Source organism: Astatotilapia calliptera, chromosome 11 (genome assembly GCF_900246225.1).
Source record: "Astatotilapia calliptera chromosome 11, fAstCal1.2, whole genome shotgun sequence".
Lineage (NCBI taxonomy): Eukaryota > Metazoa > Chordata > Actinopteri > Cichliformes > Cichlidae > Astatotilapia > Astatotilapia calliptera.
The window spans coordinates 33,104,822-33,117,047 of NC_039312.1; the positions used below are offsets into that span (position 1 = coordinate 33,104,822).

Genomic DNA, 12,226 nt, shown 5'->3' on the forward strand with positions numbered 1-12,226 from the left:
ACCCAGTGTCCACAGACTCAACTTTACAGCAGGAACAGACATGCTTATAGCCCGGTAATTTTAGACATTTTAGACTTCAAATTCACCTAAATGGCAAATATAAAAGGGTTAATTTTTTTAATAACTTAATTGTTTAATTTTCATTGGGACTTACAGTTTGTTATTTGGGCTCTGGAGCTTTGACTGACAGGCGGATGTCAACACAAAGCGCTGTGCCCAACAGCTGTCTGCTGAGCTTTGAGTCATTAGTTGATGTGTGTCGCTAATTATCAGGTGTGTGTGTGTGTGTGTGTTTGTACCTGTTTAGACACCTTTGTGGGGACAGAAAAATTAAATGTGTCTATACTTGTGAGGAGCAACAGTCACTTGTGAGGACAAAAGTGCCTGTCCTCACAAGTTTGAAGGCATTTTTGAGACTCAAAATGTGGTTTTAGTGTCAGAGTTACAATTAGGCTATGGTTAGGTTTAGGATGAGGGTTAGGCATTTATTTTTAATGGTTAGGGTTAGGGTAAGCAACTAGGGAAGCATTATGTCAATTAGATGTGATAATTGATATACAGTGTGTGGTTTTGGGTAGAAACTGTCATGTAACTTGTGGGTTCATTTTGGTAGAAAGTATACATTCTTACATGAAACTGCTTAACATTTTTCTATTTTTAAGTAACATATTTTTGGAAAGCGACCATACACTGGGCTTTTCAGATCAGTTTGTGGCAGTCTGACCAACACATATGGTGAGTGTCATTTCACTCTGTTATACTCACAAGAAGGCACACATCTCTGCAGACCAGTCAAAAACCAGGTAAGTCACATCAAAAGAATCAAGATGGGGATATGTAGCAACACCTGCACAAGAGAAAGGGAAAAAATACGGCTCCTTTAATCTCGCTGAATAAATCTTTGGACTGTTAAAATTATTTGTGAAGTCTTATCTTTTTCTTTAAATCCATTGTGCTCCCTTTTTCACCCTTTATTGTTACAGCAGCACGCAAGGTTGGACATACTGTGTCTGTAGTGTCACTATGGCAACCTGCATATCTGCCTGGCTTTGTACCTCCTGATATTGCACTGCACTCCTTTGAGCATAATAAAGTGATTACAAAGAAACTTTCATATCTGTATCATGTAAAAACTGTCTTTGTGATGTTTGCTTGTGTTAAGTCTGATGTGTTGTAGCGCCCAAGATGCTTTGGGTGTTATTTTTTTCTTTCAAACCACATTTGCACTGTGAGAAACTGCAACAAAGTCAGCTGAAGTCAAAATACGTGGTGATCTGGACAACTGGAACTGAACAAATGCAGCTTATCGCACAGAGGATTTGCCTTTAACCTCCTGGGACCTGGCATCCACATATGTGGAAATCACATTTACGGTCATTTATACCCAAATACTCAATTTTCCTCTACATTATACTGCAACTGTTCTATCGAAATTTTAAACAAGTATCCTAATTTGTGGCTCTCATTTTTCTTAGAAACAAAAGCTGTGTAAAAAGAAATCTGGTAATTCTTTGTTTTTACATTCATCAGGCCCCAATATGCCCAAATATCAAAGAGAAATTAAAAATGCATGCTGTGGAAGAGTTCAGGTCTTAGGAGGTTAATGTTAATACAGAGGTAGGTTGCACAAGCTCAGCATCAGAGGTCTAGAAGTTCAGTTCAGGTTTAAGTTTAGGAGGCCTAAAAACTTTGAACCTGTCATAGCCTTGGTTTGTGTTTGAGACTGGAGGTAGCCATCACTTAAGTATGCATTTATTTAAAAAAAAAAAAAAAGATTTGATCTTAAGTGGGACTTTTTTTGCAACAATGTCTATTTTTCACACTCAATTTAATGTCATTACATGTACATTAAAACTTATGGATCACAGTGAAATTATGCTTTCTTTTCAGCAATTTTCACACTTTGCAAAGCCGTCCAACAGGCCAGACCGGACCCTTTGGTAAGCCTGCGGAGCACATGTTTGACACCCCTGTTCTACACAATATTCACATTAGTGTACTTAAACGAATCCACCATCTGGCAGATCTTACAAATGCTTTGATTCCACTCTGAGTACTACACTGGACTAGCTATAAAGACTCAAATGCCCTAAATCATATCCAAAAGGAGTTGCTCCCCGCTGGCCCTTAGAGACAGTGCAGGTTAAAGGGACTACCACACTTTCTTTTAAATACAATATATGCTTACTATGGGGCTTTGAAGGGTGGCTGTAGCTCCGGACGTAGACCAGGTCACCTACTGATTTGGTGATTGGCAGTTTGATCTCTAGTCGTTCCAGTCTGCATGTCAACTATCCTTGGGCAAGATACATGAAAGCATAGAAAAAAGTGCTCATATGAGTGAATGAATGAGGCTTGTTGTATAAAGTGCTTTGAGTGCTGTGCGAGAATAGAAACGCACTATATAAGTGTCAGTCCATTTACTAAAGATGTTTATCAGAACTACTTTAATCCTTCTACTATTTTGCTTTTACCCTTTAACCAGATTACACATTGCTTGAAGTCATTTCTCTACCAACACTTGATTTCAGTTCACAGTAAGAATAGCTTTCAGTTTACCATAATGACACCAGAATACCAACATGAACAGCTTTTATATGAGTTTCAAACACGTGGGTCAAAAGCGCGAGTGGATCCATGACTGCCCCCTGTTGGTCTTGTAACGTTTTTTTTGTTTTGTTTTTTACAAAAACCAAAACTCAAACAAAGATATTCCTAGTTCCTAAAAGTAAAATTCAACAAACTCAACACATAAATCCTCAAAAAAAACCCAACAACAACAACAACAAAAAAAAGCCTAAAATATGGACCAAGATAAAGAACAATGCTGCTCTTTTCACCTTCTTCAGCAGCAGACTGTCACATCTTATGTTGTAATTTATGACAGGGAACAGCTATTCCCTGTAAACTGGGTAAGATTACATATGATGCAGAAGTCATATTAGAGCCAGTTCACACCAGTAAGTGTAATATAAGCAGACAAAATTATTAAAATTAAAGACACACATTCATCTCCTGTCTCCAGGTCATACAGTGAAATTAGAATAGCAATTGAAAATGAGTCTGTGTATACTTATGCCAAAGCATAAGAGTAACTGAGAGATAATGGGATGTGTTATCGGAAATCACAGCATCTCTGTCATAGAGACTGAATGAGCATGGATTTTTGAAGATGTGAGTCAAAAACCTCAGGCACACTGTCTCACTATGGATTGTAAGCACAATTAGATGACAGTGTAATAAACACAGGAAATGTTTAAATTCAGGATGTGAGCACAAATAAACAACAATGTTTTCCCTCAAATGTGACGTGTTTAACAAGTCTTCAGATTACAGACGGCAAGTGAGTGAATGTTTCTAATCGTCTCACCAGAATCTAAAAGAAGACAATTTAACACTAAATAAAAAGTTTTCTACAAAATCCTAATGTACTCAGCAACAAATCATTGGAAATGGCAAGAAAACCCTATGATATATGTAAAGTGTGTCTATGTCATGTCCCATTGTTTGCCTTGCTAAAATCAAAGTATTTGATTTTTTTTTTAAAAAACATCATTTTTGTTTTACATGTACAGACTATATGTAATTATTACCTACAGTTCTCAAAGAAATTAAGTAAAAAAAATAATGAGATACTGATGATCACATTCAAAATTATATGGACAAAAATGGCTTTGTAAAGTTATTCCAAAACACGCACCTTTAAAGTATTTAATATTATTTACCACGTGTGCTGAAATATTAGCTGCAGTGTTATAGGTTTATTCTAGATAAATCATACACTCCACTTGCAATGGAAGTGAGTGGAGTCAGGTGGGGTCCTCGTAGATGAATCAGGTTTCTTCTACTATCACTGCAATTTTTGCTCATTGCCTCACAGCACATTGCTGCAGTTGTATTCGAGCCTTTGGGGCTCTGGTGGTTCCAAGAAATTAAGAAGCCTGGAGAACTTTTCCTGAAGACTATTTACACAAATGACAAGAAAGGTGCCTAAGAGAGTTCAACTAAATAAAGGTGGTTACACCAAATACTACCTTTCAAGCTTGTTAGTTGTATAAACTTGTTTTTGTGTGTGTACTGTATTTCCATGTATGTTTGCACATGTTTCAATAAACCACTGCACCAGTTTTTGTTTTTTTTCCAAACAAAATATGGAGAAATGACAAGTTGCACAGGGCTGTAAGTGCAGGTATCTTAAAACTACACCATTATAAACCTAAATGTGCCTGTTTGTGTAAATTTATTTGAGCCTTTTTACTTTCTGTGATAAAAATGATAGTTTTTTTTAAAAAAATTTATAATTATTTCCATCTTTATTTGGTTATTCTGTGTATTTTAATATATTGACTTTTATTTTATACAAACTGGCAACTTCCGCCTGCCTCTCAGCGCTTTTTGCGTACGTACGTTACGTTGGTCAGACGCATACACACAGAGACATCATGGCGGACGTGCTGGATCTTCATGAAGCGGGAGGCGAGGACTTTCCTATGGATGAGGATGGTGATGGTAACACTATTATGTTCACTGTTAGTGGCAAATACTTTACTGTCCCCGCGTTCAAATGATGTGTAATTATTGAGGTCCGAATCGCAGCCGCTATGTTCGTAAACGGAACAAAAGCTAGACTGCGTGGTGGCAGGCCCGATAAATGCTAACATGCTAACGCGAGTTAGCGCCGTATAGTTGATCTATTCAGTCGCTCCGTAAAAGTTAGCGAGGCTACGGACATAGAGATGTTTAAAATTCACCTGTTTCATTTCGAAGGGGAAATTTACTTGGCCGGTGACTTAACTCTCATTGTGAGTGTTGTTAGCAGCTGCTAACACGCTAGTTCGCGGTTAGTGCAGCTAACGGGTAATTGTTTTTGCGGATCGAACTGGGGGGAGCGGGCATGTTAAACATATTCCCAGTCAGTTGAATTAAATTGGCGAATTTTGTTCGTTGTTAAACTTGTAATGAAGCGAACATTGCAGCAGCGTGCGCTGGCTCTGACTTGTTCATCTTTCATTCATTAGAGAGCATCCACAAGCTGAAAGAGAAAGCCAAGAAGCGGAAAGGACGAGGCTTCGGTTCAGGTGAGTGACCCCTGTGTGATGGCGATAGTTTACATAGCCTCTCTTACTTTAGCTATGCAGTACAGTAAGTGTTTCTTTGTCGACATTTCCAGAGGAGGGAGCCCGGTCCAGAACCAAAGAGGACTATGATACTGTGGAGCAAGATGGGGATGAGCCAGGCCCTCAGAGATGTAAGTAAAGAAACAGTTTAACAAAGGATTATGTCACGAACTTGAAACGGCAGCCTGTGGCTTTGCGGTGATATAGCAGAAAGTACCACTGGTTTTCTGGGTAGTCTTACATCATTTGCTGTTAATGTGATAATCACTGCTGGGTAGAACATGTTAGAACATATTTAAATACATGTTCTTAATTGTAATTGTCTTAATACTTAAGCACAAAATAATTTGTGTGTTTGTCCTCGTTACAATTGTGTGGTGCAATTTCTCATGATTATCAATTTATAAACCTTTCACTACAGCACCACAGGCTGTGTTACAGAGTAATGCAAAAGTAAAATGATCAAGTAACTTGTAATTAGTAAAGTAATTTGTTACTTTTCTAAAAGACAATACCTGTAATGATAAGTTTGGTCAATAGTATAAAGTCCAAGCTACATGTGTGAATAGAAATCTCAGAGTTAATCAACAGCAAAAGAAGAAGGATTACGCTGGTACCATTGAAATCCATTCAGATTTGCAAAAAAGCAAACTTGCTTCCAAAAAAGTGTCACTACTGTTATTTATTGACTTAATATCAAAGCAAAACTTTTTATTTTACATTAAATGCTTTATTGCAATGTAGCACCTTTGGCATCACACTATCAACAAGTAGAATTTTTTTTATTTATGACTCAAATACAGTGTTTGTTTGTTTTTTGTCTTTTTTAAGTTGATACACTTGAAAGTGCTACTTGGTAAATGTCCTGTATTTGTACAGCACTTTACTCAGTCATCCACCCATTCACACACACATTCAAACACTGGTGATGGCAAGCTACATTGTAGCCACAGCTGCCCTGGGGCGCACTGACAGAGGTGACTTGATTCATCACATGCTGATTCCTTTCCTTGCTGCAGCTGTGGAGGGCTGGATCCTCTTTGTGACGGGTGTACACGAGGAGGCCACAGAGGAGGACATCCATGATAAGTTTTCAGAGTTTGGAGAAATCAAAAACCTCCATCTCAACCTCGATCGCAGAACAGGTTACCTTAAGGTAAAAAAATACAACAACAAGAACCACATGCTATTATTGTTTGGGTTTTTGTGTGTGTGTGTGTGTGTGTGTGTGTGTGTGTGTGTGTGTGTGTGTGTGTGTGTGTGTGTGTGTGTGTGTGTGAGTGTGAGAGAGCTGATAACCCTGGCTAGTACAGGGTTGCCGTCTGGTGATACCTGATTCTAGCCTGCTACTTGGAGTTGAACCTCAGTGTGGTTTGCAGCTACACTTTGAGGAATGGGAGGCGTGCGGTTGTTCCGTAGATCTTTCAGACAGGTTGATTGTACACCCCAAACAATGCTACTGTTAAATTGGCTCTTTTTGTTTTGTTTGACTGGTTTTTACATCCATTTCTGTTTGAGTGGAGAAAAAAAATGGCTTGTTGAAAACATTGCTTCATTCTGGGGTAAAGGTGGTTTGAGCCCAGACAGATCACTGTTGCCTTCCACCTGCATACACAACACCTGGCTGCATAACATGTTTGTTTGACTCTTAACGATGACACCACGATGCCATCCATGAAGAATAAACTCAGAAGCCAGAGCCATGACCATCCACTGAGTCACACTTTAACTGATTTCATACAAAGAGAAGTGCCAGTGTCAAGTTAGTTACCAAAAAAGTAACCAACATTTCTCTGGTCTAATTATTGCGAAACAAAACCCTAAATCCAAAGATTTTTAATACTGCAGATGTCCTTAATGTGTGTAAAGGATTATGTTTTGGTCTAACAATCCCATCTCCTCTGTCTGTGTGAAAATGAAATTATTGGTAACCTGCTTGCTGGTTTTCTGATCAGATTGTTCTCATTTTTAACATGTGATATGGATCAAACTGGAAATTTTACACACAACAAATTTTTACTAAAAGCACATTTCATTGTCCTTTTAGTGTTTTGTTGTTGTGTGCCGTTTGTTTTTGTTTTTTTATCATCTCATAAGTCAGTTTAACAGTGGCTTGTGACACTTTTTTATAGTTGGGTTAACTTAACCAAATTCAAACCAGGAATATACAGATATTACACATTTGTTTGTTTATATTCCACGCAAATGGTAAAATAGAGAAAGATTGTTTATGCAGCCAAACTGAAACAACTGCATGAATGCAAAGGAACAGCTATTTGTAGAGTCCTCATCCCACCATTGTCATTGTATTTCAGCTGTGTATAACACTTATTCCATGTGGGAAAAACACTTGTGCAGAGGATGCATACCTCTTCTCTCTTTTCCAGTTGTATTTCAGGGATGCAGACATCCTTCAGTAAGGCATCCTGAAATAAAATTTATTGGGGGCACAGTCAGGTCTAACAATGGGGAACTAGATTAGGGCAAAGAGGTGCAAATTAAAACTGTTCCTTTTAAATATAGAAACACATCCTCTTTTCTACCACACGGTGGCAGCATTGTTTTTGATGTAAAGTAGGACCAAAGGGAATTCTACCCCAACCTCTGTCAGCTAAGAATGGAGAACGTGTAAAGTTTTCCTTAAAGGCGGTTTGAAGCAAAAACAGATTGTTGTACAACAAAGTCAGAATGTGTTCTACCAATAACTGAAGTATTTGATTTTACTGTGTACATAAATATGCAATAATTCACACAGTCTTCTGTCCCCAGGGTTATGCACTGGTTGAGTATGAGACGTACAAAGAGGCTCAAGCAGCCATGGAAGGGCTCAACGGTCAGGACATGATGGGCCAGCCTATCAGTGTAGACTGGTGTTTTGTCAGAGGGCCTCCCAAGAACAAGAGAAGGTGAGGGTGGTGTCTTCATCCATCTTGGAGCAGAAACAAGCTCCAGTGTTTGAAAAATCTACAGAAACATACTCTGTACATTCATTTCAGTAGGATTTTGTCATCATAAGTGATCATTTTTTTCCCCTCTTACCATGCAGCCACTACTGATGACATGACTACTCAAGTTTTGTAGATAAGATATAATTTAGTTTAAATGTCTCTGTGACAGATGACAAAACATTAAACACAGCTCAGAAATAAGTAGCGTAAAGTCGAATTGTTTTAAAAACAAACAAACAGAAAACAATATCCAAAACACAGTGGTTCAATAAAGTTAAAAAAACAAAACCAAGAAATGAAGGGACTCAATAATTAAAAAAGAAAAAAACCCACAAAAGTCAAATTACGTTAAAAAAAAATCTTTATAGTGGCTGACTATAACACATGTAATATTTAAGTAGAATTTTATTATGTAATTGGTGATGAATTTTCCTCTTTCTACCCAGCACTTAGTCTTTGCATTCATATTTGCAGTAATGACAATATAGATGTTACATTTTCTCGTTACATTGTTACTGAAAGGTTTCTCTTTTATTTATTTATTTGATTAGCATTCAAATCTCTCAATGAATACAGAATAAAGATCTACCACAAAGTAAGAATGCACGAGATGAGGCTAATCAAAAAGGTACTGGCTGAAGCACATGCTTATTATGCCAAGCCTTTTAACAAAAGATCATTTAGGAAGCAGCTCATTTACAAAAGAGTAAAACAAAACGAACAAACAAACTTTCCATCTTAGATAAGTAAGTAAATTAAATTTCACAATAATAATTCGTAATAATTCGATAATCCACGCGAAACAACCAAGACTTTCTGTATTATTATTAATATTGCTCTCTTCATTCTTGATTAATATATTTTTCTAATACTCTAGTTTGTTTTTAAACAAGAAAAATAAACTACACCTTTTTAAGTCACTGTCACAGCTATTGCACAAGTTACTATAAATATACTTTATTTATGCTGTAGTTAATGTTAAAGCAGGTAAAACATAAAACACAGCTTAATAGGGTAATAAATAAATTACAACAATAAATATATTTTTTTTTATGTTACCACCCATATTGAGTTATATGTAGTTATTTAAGTGATTTTTGAATTTATTTATTAATTAATTAATTTTAAGATTTCCCTTTTTGATTTAATGTGTGTTTTGTTTTAGGGCTGGTGGACGGAGGCGCAGCAGAAGTCCAGACAGGAGGCGGCGTTGAATGGAGGAAGTCATCACTTTGATAACCAGTTAATAGGCTTCTAATGCCTTCCTACGAAGCAACTTTTGGAGTTTTTGTACAATATTTTCAGTAAACGTTGTGTAGCTGGGCAATTGGTTCCAACAGAGAATTTGTGCTTTTACTTTCAGACAGACATGTACATGTTTATGGTTTTCATGAATCCCTCACAGTGCTTTCTGTTTGCTCATTGTAACTTGGATTTTATTTTATATAGCCTAGGGAAAATTAAAAATTTTAAAATGTAAACCTATGATTTGTTTGTCTTTTTGTTTTTAAAATAACAGTTAACAGAGAAATCAGCCTACCAGCTCATTGAGCATGAAATTATAGATAGATAGATAGATAGATAGATAGATAGATAGATAGATAGATAGATAGATAGATAATATAAGCATATAGACATCATATACATATGAAGAATGTAGAAAAGAACATTTAGGATTTACATATATAATACTTTATGAAAGGGAAAATGATAATGTATAGGTTATCTTTACTTTCGAAATGAGTTAAATTTACCTTTCATGTTAAGTGTGTAACTTAGTGTCGTGGTGTGTAAAAGTTACCTCTTAATTTCTTTATATTTATTCAAGGGTTTGGGTTTTTTGGGGGGGGGACATTGGCTCCTTTTTTTTTTTTTTTTTTTTTTTTTTTTTTGCCTGTCCCGTTTGGTTCTTTTGCCATCAGAATTATTGTCTAAAGGCAAAGAAAGATGCCCAACGGATTTACTTTACCAAATGGACCATCCCAGCCATGCCATATTGGTCTATTTGAGTCACCTTTGCTTTTATTGTTTATTTTATTTTCATTTGCTGAACACGGGACAGACTTGACTGGGGAAAAGGAAAAAGGAGAAAGAAAGGGGGAAAGAAAAAGAGCGGGGCAGAGGGACGATGATAAAGGGCAAAATCAGACACAAAATACATATATCAATCACCTGTTGAGAAAGAAAAAAGAGAGAACAAGCAAAGAAAAAGAGCAATATAATAAACAACATCATCTTGATGATCTATGTGAATATAACACTGAATATTAAATATTGTGCAGCACGTAAGATCGACAGCGCAGTGAGCTTTGAAGTAGCAGCCAAAAAGGGTGTAGTTTGTGTGAGCACCTGTGTGTACACCTGTGAGCGTGAGCACGCTTGTATTTAAAAGGTTCCTTCATGTAATGCTCTGCTAGAGGGTGTGGGGAGAGTTATAGCCCCGTCCTCCTGGGCATGAAGCAGGTATGGAGGAGATCAAGGCTCCAGACCAGGCACGTGCAGGAGGGGGGGGGGGCTAGAGGGGCTTGAGCACCCGCCCCTTTCCTGATGGGTGCCCTTTTGTTGAGGCAACTTTTTAAAAAAAAATAATTTTTTTTTTTAATGTGTGCGTGCGTGCGTGCGGAGTCCTGTCTGTGCCCCTCAACAATAATATTTAACTATTAATCACAGTTTTGCTAAATAAAAGGATCTGGCTTGCATCAGTCACATGATCACATTTAACCAATGATCGCCCTCGACGGCAGAACGCGCTGGTTGCGCGCCGGGAACGAGCTCACAAAGAGCACGCGCATTTTTAGCGGTCCGGAGCTGTAGGAGAAACACAAGTTAACTCAGAGACACAGACTGATGCCACAAAACCAGTAAGTCGGTGTACAGCGTACACTGTAGTGTATAGCACACAGGAGTATTAGCTTATTACGTACACGTTGGTAAGTTGTCTTGTTGCAACTGACGAACTGAAACAAACGAGCGAGCTGTGTGTGCAACAGCGCGACAAACATTACCTGTCCTTTTATTAACTGCACAAGTAGTGCTGGTCATAGCTGCTGGCTACCTGTGTAAGGCTGTCATGGGTCTGTAGCTCTGTCACCGTTTTAGGGAACATATTTAGTTTTAAAGTATTTAGAAACATATTTAGTTTTAAAGTAAGTTTCCGGGCTTTTCCTGCCTTTCTGGAGGGATTATATTTCACTAAAAAACGATCTAATATGCATGTCCACATAATAATTATTATAATTATAATATATTAAAAAACACAAGCTGTAATTTAAATAACATACATTAAGAAGCAGATTATATTAGATTTATATTTTAAATAAGACAAAATTTGGATTTTACAGCAGTAAAATTATTGTATCTCTACAGTTTAAAAATGTAATAAGCTTTGCCCCTGCACAGAGTGGATAGTGAAACAAATGGAATCATCATAAATACATTATTTCATATTTATTACCCCCTCCTCATTGCTTTATTATTGTAGCTCTAGTAATGAATAATAATGTGAGGATGCCCATAGTATATACAGTATTCTGAAGAAGGTCTAAAATGTCACTGTGTGTGCGTGCATGTGTGTGTTTTATTTAGATGGATTAAAAAAAAATATATTACTCATGATATAACATTGTCCAGACATGGCTGGTAAGGACATGAGGAGGAAACAGCAGGAGCTGTGTGAGGCTACTAAAGGCAGTGCTATAACATTTTTCTGTCATCATTTTATTATAGATTAAGTGCAAGAGTTGTTAGGTGTGGATAATTAGATTATAGTTTATTGCAATAGCAAGTTGTGCCTTGTTCTCACATAGCAAGTGGAGAGTGATATATGAAATGATGGGATGGAAGAAGAGAAGCAAAGAGTGATTCACAGGCAGAGCCTAAATTATTTCTCACAGTTTTTTGTTGCCTTATGGTTCCAAGCGCTGTCACCAATCTTTGCATTTTGTTATTATCTCATGACACTTGTTTAATCAGCTACCATCTCTCCTGTGGACTTTTTAATGTCTACAGTCTCAGATCAACACAGCCCTGCCCTTCCCATATTAGATTCTTGATGAATGTGTGTTGTTGTTATTCAGCCTGGTTCAATGTGCCCCTTTTTAACTTTGAGCACCCGCCCCTTTAAACCTCTCTGCACGGCCCTGCTGCTGGCAGCCAGCTGTG

The 12,226-nt window shown here is 37.3% G+C and overlaps 1 protein-coding gene across 2 annotated transcripts; it reads left to right on the plus strand.

Annotated features, from left to right (window-relative positions):
- Positions 1 to 4,399: 4,399 nt before the first annotated feature.
- Positions 4,400 to 9,540, plus strand: rbm8a (RNA binding motif protein 8A). Of its 2 annotated transcripts, none has more exons than XM_026185700.1 (6): positions 4,400 to 4,509; positions 5,019 to 5,078; positions 5,171 to 5,248; positions 6,137 to 6,273; positions 7,887 to 8,023; positions 9,231 to 9,540. In XM_026185700.1, the coding sequence occupies exons 1-6, from the start codon at positions 4,443 to 4,445 to the stop codon at positions 9,277 to 9,279; spliced, it is 528 nt and encodes a 175-aa protein (XP_026041485.1). In that variant the 5' UTR covers positions 4,400 to 4,442; the 3' UTR covers positions 9,280 to 9,540. The 2 variants fall into 2 exon arrangements, with proteins under 2 accessions (XP_026041485.1, XP_026041486.1); XM_026185701.1 differs by having other exon boundaries at positions 4,400 to 4,503.
- The last annotated feature ends 2,686 nt before the right edge of the window (positions 9,541 to 12,226 follow it).